The sequence below is a fragment of the Micropterus salmoides genome, unplaced genomic scaffold (genome assembly GCF_014851395.1).
Source record: "Micropterus salmoides isolate LMB-PRFRI ecotype aquatic unplaced genomic scaffold, ASM1485139v1 Ms_hic_scaffold_2, whole genome shotgun sequence".
Taxonomy (NCBI): domain Eukaryota; kingdom Metazoa; phylum Chordata; class Actinopteri; order Centrarchiformes; family Centrarchidae; genus Micropterus; species Micropterus salmoides.
The window spans coordinates 1,725,947-1,742,248 of record NW_024041150.1 but is presented as its reverse complement, the minus strand read 5'-3'; the positions used below and the strand labels follow the sequence as shown (position 1 = coordinate 1,742,248).

At 38.6% G+C, this 16,302-nt stretch overlaps 1 protein-coding gene across 2 annotated transcripts in view; it reads left to right on the top strand.

The window, feature by feature from the left end:
• LOC119913368 (pro-neuregulin-3, membrane-bound isoform) overlaps positions 1-16,302 on the top strand; it is a 359,981-nt gene that overhangs the window by 306,507 nt on the left and 37,172 nt on the right. For both annotated transcript variants that reach the window (XM_038732781.1, XM_038732782.1), the window contains one exon: positions 15,298-15,321. In XM_038732781.1, the coding sequence (XP_038588709.1) occupies positions 15,298-15,321 (24 nt within the window). The remainder of the gene's footprint in view (positions 1-15,297; positions 15,322-16,302) is intronic.

Genomic DNA, 16,302 nt, shown 5'->3' with positions numbered 1-16,302 from the left:
CAGAGGTTAATTAGCTGCAGGTGTCTCACTGACAAGCTGGGCCGCTCCTGGTTCGCTTGCATCTCAACCAATACCCAGTATAACAGCGACACAGAGTATTAGAGCACACGGCCTGTGTAACTGACTTCAAGAATCACAGAAGTGTCACTAAACAGCATTAGCATGGCTGCTATTCCTGGTGACACACAGTGCTGCTGGTTCCACATGTGCTCACGTGTGGATTCCTAATTGTATTTTTTCCATCACTGTGACCATATCATTATAAACACCCTAAATGAATGAATTGAATTTAGAATACTAAAAGAATTTCTTTCCAGATAATATTTGTGATTTTGAATGTTAATCACATCCTTAATCACATGCTTTCTGTCAGTGCATTGATTCAATTCATGCACCAATTCATGATAGAAGTCTAAATGTACTTTTCATAAAGATAATGATGATATTTACAAACATCCAACAATTCCCATTAAGAGCAAGCATTTGGTGACAGTGGCAAGGAAAAACTACCTTTTCACAGCCAGAAACCTCGAGTAGAACCTAGACTCAGGGTGGGTGGCCATCTGCCATCCCACTGCAACTACTGCAGTGGAGCTTCATTGATACTGATTGCTGAGGTCAATTTACTACCATTTATTGCTAAGGACAGGAATAGCAAGTGATCAGAAAAGAGAAGACAAGAACAGAAATTCACTATAATTGCAGATATTCATCGGGCATGCAACCCTGAGTGACTTGGCTTTCTGAAAATACTTACACAAGTGAATAGCAAACCCTTTGGATTGAATATTGAAAAAAAACAACTTTGCCATTCATTCCACACAACATGGCATTGTTTCCTCATATTTATTGTCCTGTTTTCCATCGAGCATGTGATCAAGACTTTTGGCTGTGCCCACATACAGACCCTAATGGATCTGGAAGGCCCAATTTATAGTGAAGTATGGGTCTTGTCAGCTGGTGCTTAGTGAAGAATATGGCAGGGGGATGCAGATTATCCCAGAGCAGTGCAGGCTGGTATGCTCGCTGCTTGCACCCACCCTCCAGTCACAGGTCATTAATAACTGGGCAAGGGTTGCAGACAAGGCAAGGCAATTCTCCAGCCTCGTCTCACAGTAGCACACTACTTGCTTTCTCTCTTTTTTTTGTTCTTGCATGTTAGTCCCTCCCACATAAGGCACAGGGAGGGATTCACAGTTTGTAAAATACTTCATTGCTCAGACACTGGATGCACATTAACCATTACTAATGGCAGGAAATTCCAAGACTCAACTAAACGTCTTAAAACAATAGCAGTAAAACTTTGATATCATTTCATCTACTGCTTGCAGCTGGTGTAGGCTGCAAAATGTAGAAAGGTGTAGCTGCTGTGAGCATCTGGTTGTTGCTGCCTTGTGACATTTTTTATGTGTGTATATTAAATGTTCCTTAGATGACAGTATATGTTAGACTTTTGATTCAAATCAGGGTGTGTGTGTGTGCGCGTGCATAACTTTAGAGATTTAAGCAACTGTCTCATCTAATGACAGCTCTCCTAATACTAGCCCCAGTGAGTTAAACTATTATGACAACTTGCAATGAACGCAGGTGGAAAACGTGTTAATGGCCAGTAGACCTCTGTGGTGGAGCCTTTGGATGAGAGATAGTGGAGTAAAATGACTTCAAATTGCCCTGTCCAAATGGCTTTTTAATGCTCCTTTTCTAAAGCTTTACCAGTTGACAACCGAGGATAGTGTCATTGTCTGTCAATGAGAGGACAGTGCAAGTGATGGGAGTTCCAGTAAGTACTATCTCTGTACAAATCGTCTCTGTACAGAAAGAAGCATCCAGAGTGTCCAACGATTTACTCTCTCTCTCTCTTTGTTCTTCTTTCTTTCATATACACACACTACCTTTTATTGCTTCTCAATGCCTAATGATTTATATTTTCTCTCTTAATTTAATGATTAATCAATATCATTCAATATTACTGACTGCACTTGCATTATGTACTGAGGATAAGTAAGACCAATTGCCCTACTCTCTTTGTGATATTAAAGTGAGACTAAAGAAACATTAAACCTCAAATGTATAATAAAAACTTTATTATTATTTATTTTATATATAGTTTATTATGCATGCAGCCTTTCATTGATTCTGAAGTATAAGCAAATTCATCTTTGAAGATACTTTTCTAATTTATATTTAAATATAAACTTATAACAATAATTAAACTAAGGTGGTACTTGAGGGTAGAATACAATGAGTTATAAATACTTTACATATTTACAATCCAGTGGTCACTTGTAGTTTTATGTATCTTATTTATTTTATTTATATATATATATACGTAAAGGAGTGTCTGGGTTTTAGAGCTTTAATTTGCATTATTGATAGGCAATGTCAGAAGCATATTTGTTATTTTTGTTAAAATATAAAGGAGCCTAGCTGCCTCTCTGCATAAAAATGTGTTTTTGGGGAGTGGCTTTAGAGGGAGGCTTTAAGGAAGGTGGTGGATTTTTCGGTTGGATACTTTCATGATCTAGCTGTCTCTTGCTAGTTTCTCCAATGTTACCTACCCTAGCTTTAAAGCATACTGAAAAGATAACCCCAAAAGGTAGCATTAACGTGATCACCCCTTTGTATGAACAGTGGAATACTCATCAAAACTGACCTGTTCTACTTCAGTCATCTACCTGCCTTTGTTTCTCATCTCCCTCTCTTTTTTTGTCGTTATAAGGCTGAACTCATCATACCATGTTTCTTTCCACCTCCTCAGGTGAGCCTAATTGAAGACTAGTGTCTGGGTACAATAAATATATGCTGCTTTCCCTTTCCTCTACCTTGATGTGGCTAGTTCAGGGCCTGTAGTCATGAAACCTCCAAGAACAAGAGCACTGATCAAGGATCACTGTTTGGGTTGTGTGGCCATATTAAACTGCCCTGCACTAAGACGAACACTGGTCCTTTATAGCTGGTGAGATAAAAATAACTCCAGCTATTCCCAGATTACCTTTCTTTGCCCCCCTTTCTTGCAACATCTTCATGCCGGGTTTGTTGACCCATGAACAGAGTTTGAGATCAAGGAAAAACACACAATGTAAATATGTCCATTTTCTTATGATAGCCGGCCCCAGTGTTCCAGTAGTATTTTCTGCACAGCCAGTGTTGGTTGATTGGCAGCTGGAGCACTTGGATGGACATAAAAACCAGGCAAAAGATGAGCTGTTGTGTTTATTCCTCTATCTTTGGAGATCTGAAGCTAAAGATTTATTTTTGCAGTTGTGTTTCCAATTGCAAAAACTGAATTTGCTGCAGTTGTTATTCACGCCTCTCATTCCCTTCTAAGCAATGGGTGAAGGCTCAGGCTCATTAGTACTTTAGTATTTTGATTCATAAACCCAGGCCATTTAGTTTTACTTCATGATTTACTCTAACTCACATTAGCTTTCGCAAACTTACATGTCATTTATGTTTTTTGTTTGGAAGTAAGAGTTATTTTCTTCCTATACTAATCTTTAGTGACTGACATACACTTTAGCCATCCCATAGTATGTTACTTTCAGTCAACTTAGAAGCTTTAATATCTGTTGCCATGAGCAACTTCTCCTATGTCAAATGTTTCACAACAACCTTTACAGCTGCATTGATCTCATCTAAGCTTGTCACTAATTGTGTTTGGAATGGCTTCTGGATGTGATGCAAGAAGATGATTTCCCCATTTTTCATTTCCAAATACTAATCTTAGATTGCCTTGGTTATTTTTTCAAACAGCAGTCATCCATGACAGCCAGATCTATTTATACTACTGAACCTGGAATCTGGAACCTGGCTACTTTCCAAGTTAAGGAGCATTGAGGATAACGATAAAATAAAACTTTCAAATGGGAAATACTTCCAAAACTGGTGGTCTGAACTTTTTAAACTTCCTCTGCCCCATATGAGTTGTGTCTATTGTCGTGTGGAGCAGCCTACCTTAAAATGTCCAAGTCAAGAGTGGAATTGGTTATTTATCCTGCCTTTTCGATTTTATTCTTGGTAATGAAATAGAGAGTGAAGGGAAGGATGGACAGAAGGAGAGAGGGGGAATGACAGTCTCGAACTGTATGCGACTTAAGTACATGACATGTGCCCTGCCCTGCTGAATCATGGGTTGCCCTCTGTCTGTCTCCATCCAGCTCTCTTTCCACTCTCTCCTCTGTTTTTGTACCTCTCTGTCAGTCCTCTGTGCCCTTCAGGCGTTGATTACTAAAACTCTACTAACACTCTTTATCACTTACAGAACTACCCAAACTCTCTTTTGACATGTCCTGCCTCTCTCTCTCTCATCCTCCTCCCTCCTGCCTCCTTCTTCATTTCATTGCTTTTGGGAACAGTTTACTCTCCCCTACCTCCTCCTCTCTTACTCATTCATCCTTGCAAAGCCTGTCGGTGAGCCACCCTCCTCTCTGTCTCTCGCCTTCCTCCTGGTTTCCAAAAGCCCCAGAGGCATCAGTGATTCACTAGCTGACCTTCCTCTGCTGCATCGAAAGGCTGGCTGGCTCAATTTCTCCATTACATCTCCGCAATTGTCATCCGATCGGTCCTGTGGATAACTTTTAAAATGTAAAATTTGATTTAATGAAACTTTATGATGCAGATTAAGCCCTAAACGAACAAAACATTTTCAAAAATGTTTTATTATTGTGATATATTATTATGGAGCTTAATGAATGCTACAAGGTTAGGTTATTTAAGCCAATATTATATGCTTGTAAATTCTGTTTTCACTGTTTCATAGAGAAAAGAGTTCAACTGAATTCTCTGATGTAAAATTGTACAATTTTGCAATGTATAATAATGATGAATTACAGAGTAATTAAGGAGCTTCAATTTACATGGTGACTAATGGGCATAAAATATTATATCAAAATTAAATTAATCTCTTTGACAGATAATTTTCATTACCCTGGAAGCTGAAGAAATTAGAGCAAAATTTGAATTTCCCCACAAATGCTTTTGATAAGAGAACACATGCAGCTTAGAGGTATCCTCTTGACTTTGAGTTTTGTTTCTGAAGTTGTATTATGACAAACCCGAAACCCTGCTTAGCAATGAAGTGGTTGCAAGGAGAGGTCAGTTACAGACCGTTTTTTAAATAATGTTTAAACTTGGCACCACAGAGAGTAAGTGCATTTGATCTCAAATCACAGCTCTGCAGCTTCTTCGTTTACGTCACACATTGTGTCCGCTACACACTGAGCCAGTAGAGTACTCCAGTCTGAATAAGGGTTGGTAGCAGAACTCTGTTTAACCATGCACAAACCGTAAAAATATGTTGGTGTCTGAGTCCGTGTTAAGTAAAAAGATGCCAAAATAATTTTTTCCAAAAAAGTTATTTTGTACCAACATGAGCCCCAATAAACCACATTGCAATGCATCCACATTACATTATGCTTTCTGAATAACGGACCAAAGTTGTGCTCTTTCTAGAGCTGGAAAACTCTTGATTTTGCTTTTGTAATTGTAATAACTTGGGCTGTCACTCCTTTCACTTACACTTTTTGCCTGCAGCTGAAAGCAACAAGCCCACACCTGTTTTATGGATATTGTTCAAAGCCATTCCGGGAAGAAATCATGGAAAGGCACAAGCTAAAGTAGAAGTAGACGAGGCATGTTGAGGAAAGGTGGGCACATATAAAAGAAAAATCACATCAACCCACAAAAATAACACCAGGATCACACTGAACATCCTAAATTGATGACGCATAACAGTAAAAGGAATGAAAAAGATGAATAGAAAGCCTAAGGGCCACAAAGGAAGATGTGTTCTCAGGAATGTGAACACGATGATGATTGACAGATCCCTGTAGGTGTTCCCATGGTGACTCAGAAGTTGTCACTGAATCCCATCTCAATCCAAATGTTAAAAAATTGGATAAATCATTATTTGACATTGAAAATTTACTGTAGATTGTTAATAACTTTTTCTTCCAGCTTTCATCAACAGTCATATTTATGAATACACTTCAAACCCATTTAACTTCAAGGCTCCCAAAAACATCACTAATGTGAAATGTGTCCTTGTGCAGCACCAAAAGGTTCAGTCTATTTATTTGAGAGTGAAAATGATTTCAACCCTATAACTCCAAACAAAGGCAAAGTCAGTTAAAGTAGTCTCGTATGATTAGACCTCTCACTCTCATTTTATGTCACTCTACTTTAATGCTGTGCAGTGGGCAGGAAACAATGTGAGGGAGGTTACCGTCAAAAGGAGGAAAAAAATGCATTTTCTTTAGCTAAACACAAAAAAAAATTGAGAGCAGGAAGTGTGTGTGCATTTGTTGATGTCTAATGGACTGAACTCCCACCTGGCTCTCAGAGAGTGAATGGTCACAATGCAAGGATTTGGGTAGTTAAGGTTTTAATGAAGGGATGGAGTAAAATAAAAATGCATTTTCATCAGGCTTTTTAAGTTTTATTTTATAAACAGAAGATTTTAGAAATGTGAAATTTTCAGCCCAACAAATTGTTGTCCAAATGGCTCTACAGTAGGCCTCTTTTGTTTAATTTTTATTTTTATTTAGATTTTGTTGTCTCTGTATAATTTTGTGAACGTGTGAAGTGAAGTGTGAGCTCAGGGGTGTGTGAGAAGCATTTGCATCTATGGATGATAATTTGGGCAAGTGTGATTGTTGTGGGTTGCAAGGGTGTAGGTTTTGTTTCAACATTGGAGAGACACATATTAACCGTAGTGTCTGGGGTCCACCTCCATATAATTTTGAACGTTAAAAAGTTCATTTTCTGAATTGTTCTGTAACAACTACTGCCTTTTCTGCATTAATTAATGGCAGAATAGACTTTATTTATGTAAAGGGAAACACAAAATTCAGGCAGGCTTCCTTCCTCTTTTGTGTCTTTTGTCTGGGGAAGTAACCTTTTTGAATGTGCATGTGGGACCTTTTCACATTCATTCATATTATTTAATTTATAAAAACCTGAACTTTAATATCTCCTGTGTTTCAGCAAGCATTCTACTTATTTTCATAACTTTCTGCACATTGAAAATCTTCTATCTCACATATCTGTGTTCTCTGATGTTTAATAAGAATAAAGTCATAATAATTAATAATTTTATAACATAATAACACTGCTCTCCATTGGAGGTGGAAAACCAACTGCAACTAAGCGAAAACACTTCTGATCAGGCATAAATCTCACCACTAATTCACAAAACCTCACCCTAACCTCTGATAAATTGCAGCTCACAGCCGCTTCAGTTTTGAAATATCCTGGACAGTTGCAAACAGAGCAAAGGTCTCTCTAAGCGAGTGGTAACAACTGAGCTATTGGGGAGGGGGAAGACGCCACACTGCAGTCCAAACATATAAATAAACTAAATAACTGGAGACTGCCAAGAAATACTAAAACGTGCACATATTACTTGAAGCAACCTATTATTATTATGACTTCTTTAGTTTTATGTTATTCTTTTGCTAATTTGTGGTTTGTCTATTAAATACAATGACAAGACACGGACAGTTTATTTCAAAATTATTGCTAGTGATTATTCAATAGTTGCTGAATATTGTTAGGGACATGTCCCTTCTGTCCCTACCTAATAATACTACACCCTTGGGTGGTTGAAAGGGTGTGACAAACTGTGGTTAAGGCTGGATCTGTGAAGCTGCCATTTCTTTGAACTGTAGTTAATCTCTATCCTAATTCACTGATGAAGTAAGGTTTCCACACTAAAGAAGGAGCAAAACCAAGAGACTGAGAGCGAGGGAGTGGAAGACTTTGAAGAATTTGAAAATGAGGCAGCTCAAAATAGGATATAGGGTTGCAAAGTAATTAGGATAAGAGCTGAATTTGTGCACTGCAAAAAAACAAAAACAACAAACAAAATCATATGTAATATCTGTTTCTATTTTGGTTTATTTTTGTTTTTGTGTATATTCAACCAAACTCCTTTCATAAAATTGCCAAATTTAGCCACACATGTTTTAAGATAACCGCACTCACTTTTTCTTTCATGCACTGAAGGTCTATGAGGTATATATCCTGGTTTGGGCTAGGCTAAACTGGCTTGTGATGTCTCCCCAACTTGCCTTTCTGTATCTTGCACCGCCTGGTATTTTACACACCATTTCATTTCATTGTGGGATTGGTTATCCATTGGTGGACCAGGCTTTAAGTTATCCTACTCTCTCATTTTTTCATCATTACAATGCTAGCAGTTCCGCTGGCTGGTTTAGGATTAAAACCAGTGAATGCTCTGTATTTGTATAGCGCCTTTCTAGTCTTTTCGACCGTTCAAAGTGCTTTTACACAACATCTGCATTCACCATTCACACACATTCATTCCCTGAGCCTAAGTGCTCAAACAGAAACTAACATTCACACACATTCATACACTGGTGGAACAGCCACCTGGGGCAATTCGGGGTTCAGTATCTTGCCCAAGGACACTTTGACATGCAGCCTGGAGGGCTGTGAACACAGTGAACACCAGTGAATCAATGGACTACTGCTGAACCACAATGCACAGATTTTTCAATATGATCATAGCATATTTCAGATTACTCTGATGCATGAAGTTTGTGTTTATTTACATTTCTTTTAATGACAGTATCTTGGGGAAAACACTTAACACTGACATATCGTGACATTAAAAGCTTGGAATGGCAAAAATACTTGTAAACAATTGCATGTGTACATATCTAGCTAACATGGAGTAACAATTGTTATTCATTTGGAGTTATCCGTCCACCTGATTAATGCGAAATACAATATTCACTCTCCTTTCAGCTCCTTTTAGTGTTTTAACTGCTACAGTATGTCCCACTTTCTTCACCTGCTAGTAGCTAACTTTTTGCCATTTGGTGTTACGCAGGCTACATACAGTGGGTTTATCAGAATTTGTGTACTGATAACAGCTTCTTGCTGCAGGTGGAAACAAAGTTGGTGAGAGCATTAAAAGTAAACTGTACAGTAGATCAAACCAATAGACTAAAAGAGGCTAAAAAGCTTTGTAGAACTGCAGAGTTGGTGATTATTCTCCCTTTTACATCACTCATAGTCAGTAGAATCATTGTTAATATGGAGAATTTGGTTAGTAGAGCTTTAAAGCTTTTTTTCCTGTCTCTCTGCAAGTTCCAACATAATAAAAATGACTCTAGAGCCTGTTAGTAGTTTTCTTGCTCATTCCTGTAATGTGGGTTTTAGGTAGTAAAGTAAGGCATAAGTAGATCAACCTCCCCGGGCCTGTTGTTTGGACTACTCTGATTTATGGATGCAGAGCAGACAGCTCAGATGAAAGAGTTTCTGCCAGGTCAGAAGATACAGATACCTCGTTGCCATAGCAACTGCTGCAGGCAAAAACACACACAAAAAAGAGGGATACTAGGGAACAAATGATGAAATGATAAAACAGGTTAGTGAAAGATGACATTCACATTCTACAATGACTGAGACTCTCAATCAGCAAATAGATTGTTTGGGGATTTTTAAACACATATTTCTGCTCTGCATGCCCAGCCATTAATCTGTCAGACTATAGCGTGCTACAGGATGCTCCTCACAGTTTAGGACAGACATGTGACCTGAGCAATTTGAAGAACAAGTAAACTACTTTTGAGCTGAATACTATTGTTTTCTTAGCTGCTGACAATGGTATGTTTCACAAGCATTTTGCATGTCACTTTTGTTCTTCTGTTGGTGTTTGGAATTAATAATTGTAAAATAGAATAAAGGCAGATGTATTATTGGCAGGGTGCAAACCTGGAGGCAGCAGTTATTGCAGCTTTGTACTTGTTTTACATCATTTTACATCTTACCAGCTATTTCTGGGATGTTAGATTCCATTAATATTACTATTATTACTACTAAAACAATTAATGATAATAATAGTTATTATTATTATTCTTGCCATTACATTTTCATTACTTCACTGCACAAAAACAAGCTATGATCCCAATGGATATGTGCATGCACCTGCAACATTCAGGAAACAACAAAATATTGTGTAACACAGAGCAAGAGAGAGCAAAACTGAGAAACCCAGACTCTCTGTTGAGTGTTGCATCACATGATTGTGTGACTTATCCACACTGAATTTCATCAAGGCTGAACAGTGGACAACGCAATGCGATCATTTAGTTGCTCTCCGTTCCTTCAGAGCTGCCATCTGTCAAAATATCAATTTATTTCCCTCTCTAAAGAGTGCTGAGCACTAATTGGAAATAGCATGTAGTGTATTCTCTGTTCTGCACACATGGAGAGAAAAGCTATCAGTCAGTCTGAGATGTGAACATGATGCAATCACTCCCTCATAGCCATCTGTAGGGATAGTTCATTTTTTATCTGACAGAGGGATGTAAAAGAGATCAATATTATGTATGTTAGTGTGTGTTGCCGTGCACATGAAGACACACGAATACAAACATTATCTGTATGAAACAAAGACTGCACAATAGAATTTGTATAGGAGAAACATCTAAAGTGCAGCACGCAAAGAACAAACTGAAGCAGAAATGGAAAGGAAACAGGAAACAAGTCTCGCTCAAGGACAATTCTCGCTCTGAAATCTCATGAGAGAGGAGTTGTTGCAGGAAACGACGGTGGAAAAAAGGGAGAGGAGTTTGTTATGTACATAAAGGAAGTGCTAGCAAGACTTTATTTCCTAACGTTACTCCAACATAACAAACTCCTCTGTCCAACTCTGTTTCACGTTTCCACCCTTGTCTTCCTGCGACAACTCGCCTCGCAGGATTTAAAGAACAAGAATTGACCTTGTTAAAAACAAGGGTGTCTAAAGCCATCTACTGCTCGGATTTCAAAACTTTTTGTACCTACTAATCATTTGGACACAAAAATATGTGAAAATAGGGCCCAGGGTATACTGAAATTATTCTTTAAGTAAAGCATGGTGAAATCTTTCACTAAAAGCAACTGAAAAGTCGCATGAACACTAAGCTTACAATGATAATGGTATTTTATTAGTACTATTTTTATAGCCAATTAAAACTGTAATTATATTTACTGATATAACAAGACAGCAATGAACCTAACTATAACATTTCCTAACAGTATCAAAAAACAAGGCTGCACAGCAAAAACAAAAACAAAATTCCTACATTTTTAAATACGTATCTGTATCAGTTTTGTAGCCTTTGACATCATGGGAATAAAATAAATATGTAGTTTTTCAATTAAATAACATGAATCATTCACTTTTTTACTGCCTTTTTGTCAATGGGCTGTAGCCTCACTTAGAAATGAACCACACGCCTGTTTTCTCTGTTGCTTAGAACTGCCACTATTCTGCTTCTTATGTGAAGGTATCGGGTCGGGATGCAGCTACGTGCATGCTCCCGAGCCTCTCTCTGACTACAGCAATAGCACCGCAGCTAACGACACGCAGTTCACTCACAACACAAAACGACCGGCTCCCACCACAACGCAGACTCCAACATAAACAACAACAATAAAGGTTTATGTTCTGAAGCCTGTCAGGCCAAACAAGAATCACGTGATGTGAAAACACAGTCATCATCAGAAAGGCTAAGCTCGTCAGTGAACGCCAACTAGTTGCCAACATTATGCGTTGCAAAATGCTGCTTGCTGAACTTAACCACTTGTCTGTCAGGAATTTACTGGTAAGTCCCGAATTTAACTAAATGAAAGAATAAAGCACATCAGGGCTATTAGGTTTTATGATGTGTTACGTGATGCCACCACTGCTCATTTTATAATCATGTATTCATGGCAAAATATGATACAGTAGCGTTCTCAAATGAGTGTAGTCTGTAAATCAGCGTGTGTGCGTCCCTGTGGAGGTCAGCTAATCTGTCTTCCACTGTGAGGCTCACTCCAGAGGTAGTAGTAGGCAGGAAGCACACACACACACACACAGATACCTAGCCTTTTCTCATCACCATGTGAGGATCCACAGGGAGGGGAAGTAGGGTGACATGCTACAGACTCCCTGCTACCCACACCTGCCTTCCGCTTCAGGCTGCAGACACCCAAACACACACACACACATACACACACACACTCACACACATAGTGGGACGCATCTAATTTCATATAAAATGCCACATTGGTTTGCTTAGTTTTTCCATCTAGGTTACTTTGTGGTGTGTGGGTTTATTTGAGGAGATTTTGAAAAGAAGATTGCAAATGAGAAGGATAAGAAATGTCAAGGCTATTTCAGTGGGCCATTTATGTCAAGTTTAATGTCCACAAACAGTAGAGTTATATGGTAGTTTCAACAGCACTGGACTGAAATATGTTCTACACATTAATATACTCTGCATTTTTTCAGCAGATTCAGATGGTTGACATGTTGGTGATGTAGGTTAGGCGAAGGTGTTGGTTCTATTTAAATTACTGAAAATCAGCCGTGTAACGTAATTGAGTACATTTACTCAAGAACTAGTGCTTATCACTATTTCCATTTTATCCCTCTTTACATAAAAGTAAATTATCTATAATAACCTATGACTCTCTGTATAATGATGTAATAATATAGGATGATAGATAAAACTACCAAACATTATTTAAAGTAGATCAAATTTGCTGCCCCTCCTGCATACATCATTAAATGCTGCTGGATGTCTTGTGCATCATTATATACTAATTTCCCCAAAACTGAGCCATTAGGTATCTTTGGACGCTTTAGGATTGTGTTTAGCATTTTTTTAATAAAGTAAATAAAGTTCTCTGTGTTAGGCTTTTGGACGCAGGACTTGTATTTGGGTATTTTAAACTGGACTCAAGTAAAGAATCTGAATACTTCTTCCTCCACTGCTAGAAGTGAAACCTTCACTCTGTTGTGCTTTTCTCCTCACCATTCCTGAGTCAGAAATCTAGCTTCTTGATTTTGTGCCTCCTTTTGGTAAACCTTTTGTGATGAGAAAACAATATCCTTTTTTTGTCAAAATGTATCTCCCAATATTTGGAAGGTTTGCAGCCTGTTTTAGATTCAGATATGGCATCTTCAGTGGTATCTGTCACCCAACCTAATGATTCAAAAGCCATCAGTTTCCGCAGAGCATATTTAACATATGACACTTTGTGGGCCCTTCCATCTAATGTGGTTTACAGCAGCAGGAGTGCATACATCTTGAGTATGGGTGGCCCCAGTGGGAAGTGAAGCTCATATCCTGACAGTGCTGGTGCTGATATATGCTCTACCGACCAAGCTACACAGAAAATGAAATCCCTAACCTTGGCAGCTTTAGTGCTAGGCCCTACTCATTGAGCTCCATGGGAAATTGAGTTTCTAACCCTGGCAGATAGCTGTGCTTATAGCTCTACCCAAAGGGCTGCAAAACTGCAGAATTTCAAAAGATAGATCACACTGTAATTCTTTTGGCTGTGTAGAGAGTCAATGGGGTCACCAAGACTAAAAATACATATGCACTTGTGTTGTTATTAAGCATTTTTAATAAATTTAGATGCACCAATTGCAATTTTCTTGGCCGATTAAATTTTTTTTAAAGCCGAATGGACCTATCGATTCTGATTTTGGCCGATTTTCTTTCTTTCTAAGAACTATATTTGACACTTTTATTTTATGGAAAATTATTCGTTTGTTAGAGCTACAAATAAAATGGAATGGTGTATTTGTATATATTATGTAAAAACGTTTAAGAGAATACAAATTAATTCCTCTGCAAAGTGCTAAAATGAGTCGTTAAATATACTGTGGTAACCATTAACGTACCTGGGCAGCCTACTAAAGTCTGTGTGGGAATGGTTTATTTTGGCCATACAGGTATTAACAAATTCATTAAAAAAATGTGCCCATTTCTTATGAGATCTGATGTTGTATGTTTAGTGGTATTTTTTATGGAATATGGTTTTTGGTTTGCTTGGTAAAATGTTGCATTATTTTGTTTAATTGTTTTGAGAAGTGGTATGATTTGCAAGTCACAAGTCATGCATTTTACCCACCCATCAATCAATATATTCTACATTGTTATAAATATACAGCACTGTGACTTTCTTTGAGGATTATATACAAACTGTATGGTTGACAAAAATTTGTCAAAACCCTAATGTAGATTTTTCCAAAAGCTATCATGTGAGAGTAGTGGTTATCTTGTTCATCTTCTCCTGTCTCACATTGCCAGCATTTGAAGGGAGGAATTGAGAAGGCAGTGGAGAGAGGTCTCTGGGTCATTGGTAAAGTGAAAAATGATCCGCTTACATCTGTGCTAACATTGCCTGAAAAGATTGGGGGCAGATTGGACAGAGCTTTTCGCATTAGAAAGACCAGCTCACCTACTCTAAGATGTAGGGCAGGACCACTCAGGAGATAAAGTCACTGTCAGTGTGGTAAAAGCCAGCGGTGACACCACAGACAGCACTTCAGCACTATCTCTAGATTATTTTCCAGTCAGTGAGAGAGATTTCCAGTCTTGCAGAGCCCAGGGAAGCACCTGTAATCCAAGTCACTGTAGCAATGATCAGACTCTTCACAGCTGCACTTTAATTAAAGTGCAGCTGTGAAGAGTAAATTTGTTTATCTTGTTCAGTACAGACAGTAGCTGTTTTGTGGGGATGAAACAATGAATGAATTAAGAAAGTACAGTAACTCTGTACTTTAAAATGATAAGATCACATATTTCCCGGGAAGGTCTTCATTTTAGCATCTTTCAGGCTTTGAAAGTAGGGACCTCTAGGAGCAGTCGAGTTGCATTGTGGGTAATGTAGGTACCAGGTTTGGAGTGGGGAGTTTATCATGTGTGTATATATACATATATATATATATATATAGATATTAACTCAACATGACTGTGTGGAAGTGGTGATCTGGCAACAGTAAACTAACTTACTACTGTAACTGCCATCAGATTTTGATTCACATTTAGCCAATTCTTGATTTGTGCATGGGAGTAGGTGACATCAATTTATTGAAATCTCTTATGGAAAATAACTCCACTGTTCACAGTGAGAAGCTCATTGAGAAATAAGCAATCAGGGCCTTTAAGAGTTAGTTTTTGGTTAATATAAGGGTTAAGGTTAGGAAATGCATCATCATCACTGAGGGTCCTCACAAATACAACAGAGCAAGCGTGTGTGTGTGTGTGTGTGTGTCATTTCTTGTACCATTACTAGCATGTGCCTTCTGACTCTATATGACAACAGATAAAATACTGACACAGGTGCTTACATGAAAGAACAAATCAGTATGTGATCTGGCTATACACTCTGTCATAATGCTTACGCATACTGTACTATTCTTAATAATAACTTCATTTTCTTCTCTGTCTCTCTCCGTTTCCCCCTCCCTCCCCTTCTCTTCCCTGCTTCCTGAAACAACAGATCACTTGGGCATCGAGTTTATGGGTAAGGAAGCTTTTCATGTCTTTGCAACTGCATGCGTCATGCGTCTGATTGTTTACATACAGTACATGCATTGTTTATTTACAACCATAAAATCCTCTATCTCCGTGCACATGCTGCACAGCAGTCCTTTGAAATATTAGCCACTGTCTAAATCTCTCTCTACGCTCTCTACACGTTTGTATTTACCTTCTGTGCCATCTCTATCTTTATGCATTCTTTTTCTCTTGCGCTCCCCCTCTCTTTCTCTCACAATTGCTTATGAAGTGTCCCTTCAGAATACCAATGGGCTGCAGTATCCTTGGAAACAGTGAGAACTGAGAGGAAGGCAGGGTACAGTGAGGGAGTTTTTATGATGTTGGCACTGCTAACAAATGCACTCCTCATTAGTAAGTGTGTGTATGTGTGCACATGCATGGCACATGTTCAAAAGTGTGTTTCTGAAGTCCTTAATTTTTACTTGTGTGAGTTTGATGAGATTCTTCCAGTGATTGTGTGTTGAATGTTTGTGTGTTTCCCGTGCACATGCCTACGAGGCTGTGCAGGGTGGATGCCAGCAGCTCCTCCTCTTCGTTGCCAAGCTCCCCTCTCCTGTTCTTGGCTCTCCTCGCAGGCTCTGTGTCGGGTATCACAGCTGAGGAGCGCTAGTTAACGACATGGAAGCTTGTTGTTAACCAGAGCCACTCACTCTCTCAGTCGGTATAATTTGGGCCCTTTCCACACGGACAGGTTGGAAAAGCAATGGATCATCTAGGAAAATGGCCTCCCCCTGGTTTGACATCCCTACATTCTCAAAGTAAAATTTCACAGGAACAAGCAGTGCCATGCTTCTTTTTCTGCTGCACAACCACTGCATTTGCAGTGAAATGAACAGAAGCTTTTTCAGGAAACTTGCTGAGACTATGCAAACTTGGCAGTGACAGATGATCTTTTCCACAGAGCTGTCTTGCAGGTTTTCCCATTTATATTCAGTGAGAGATTTTA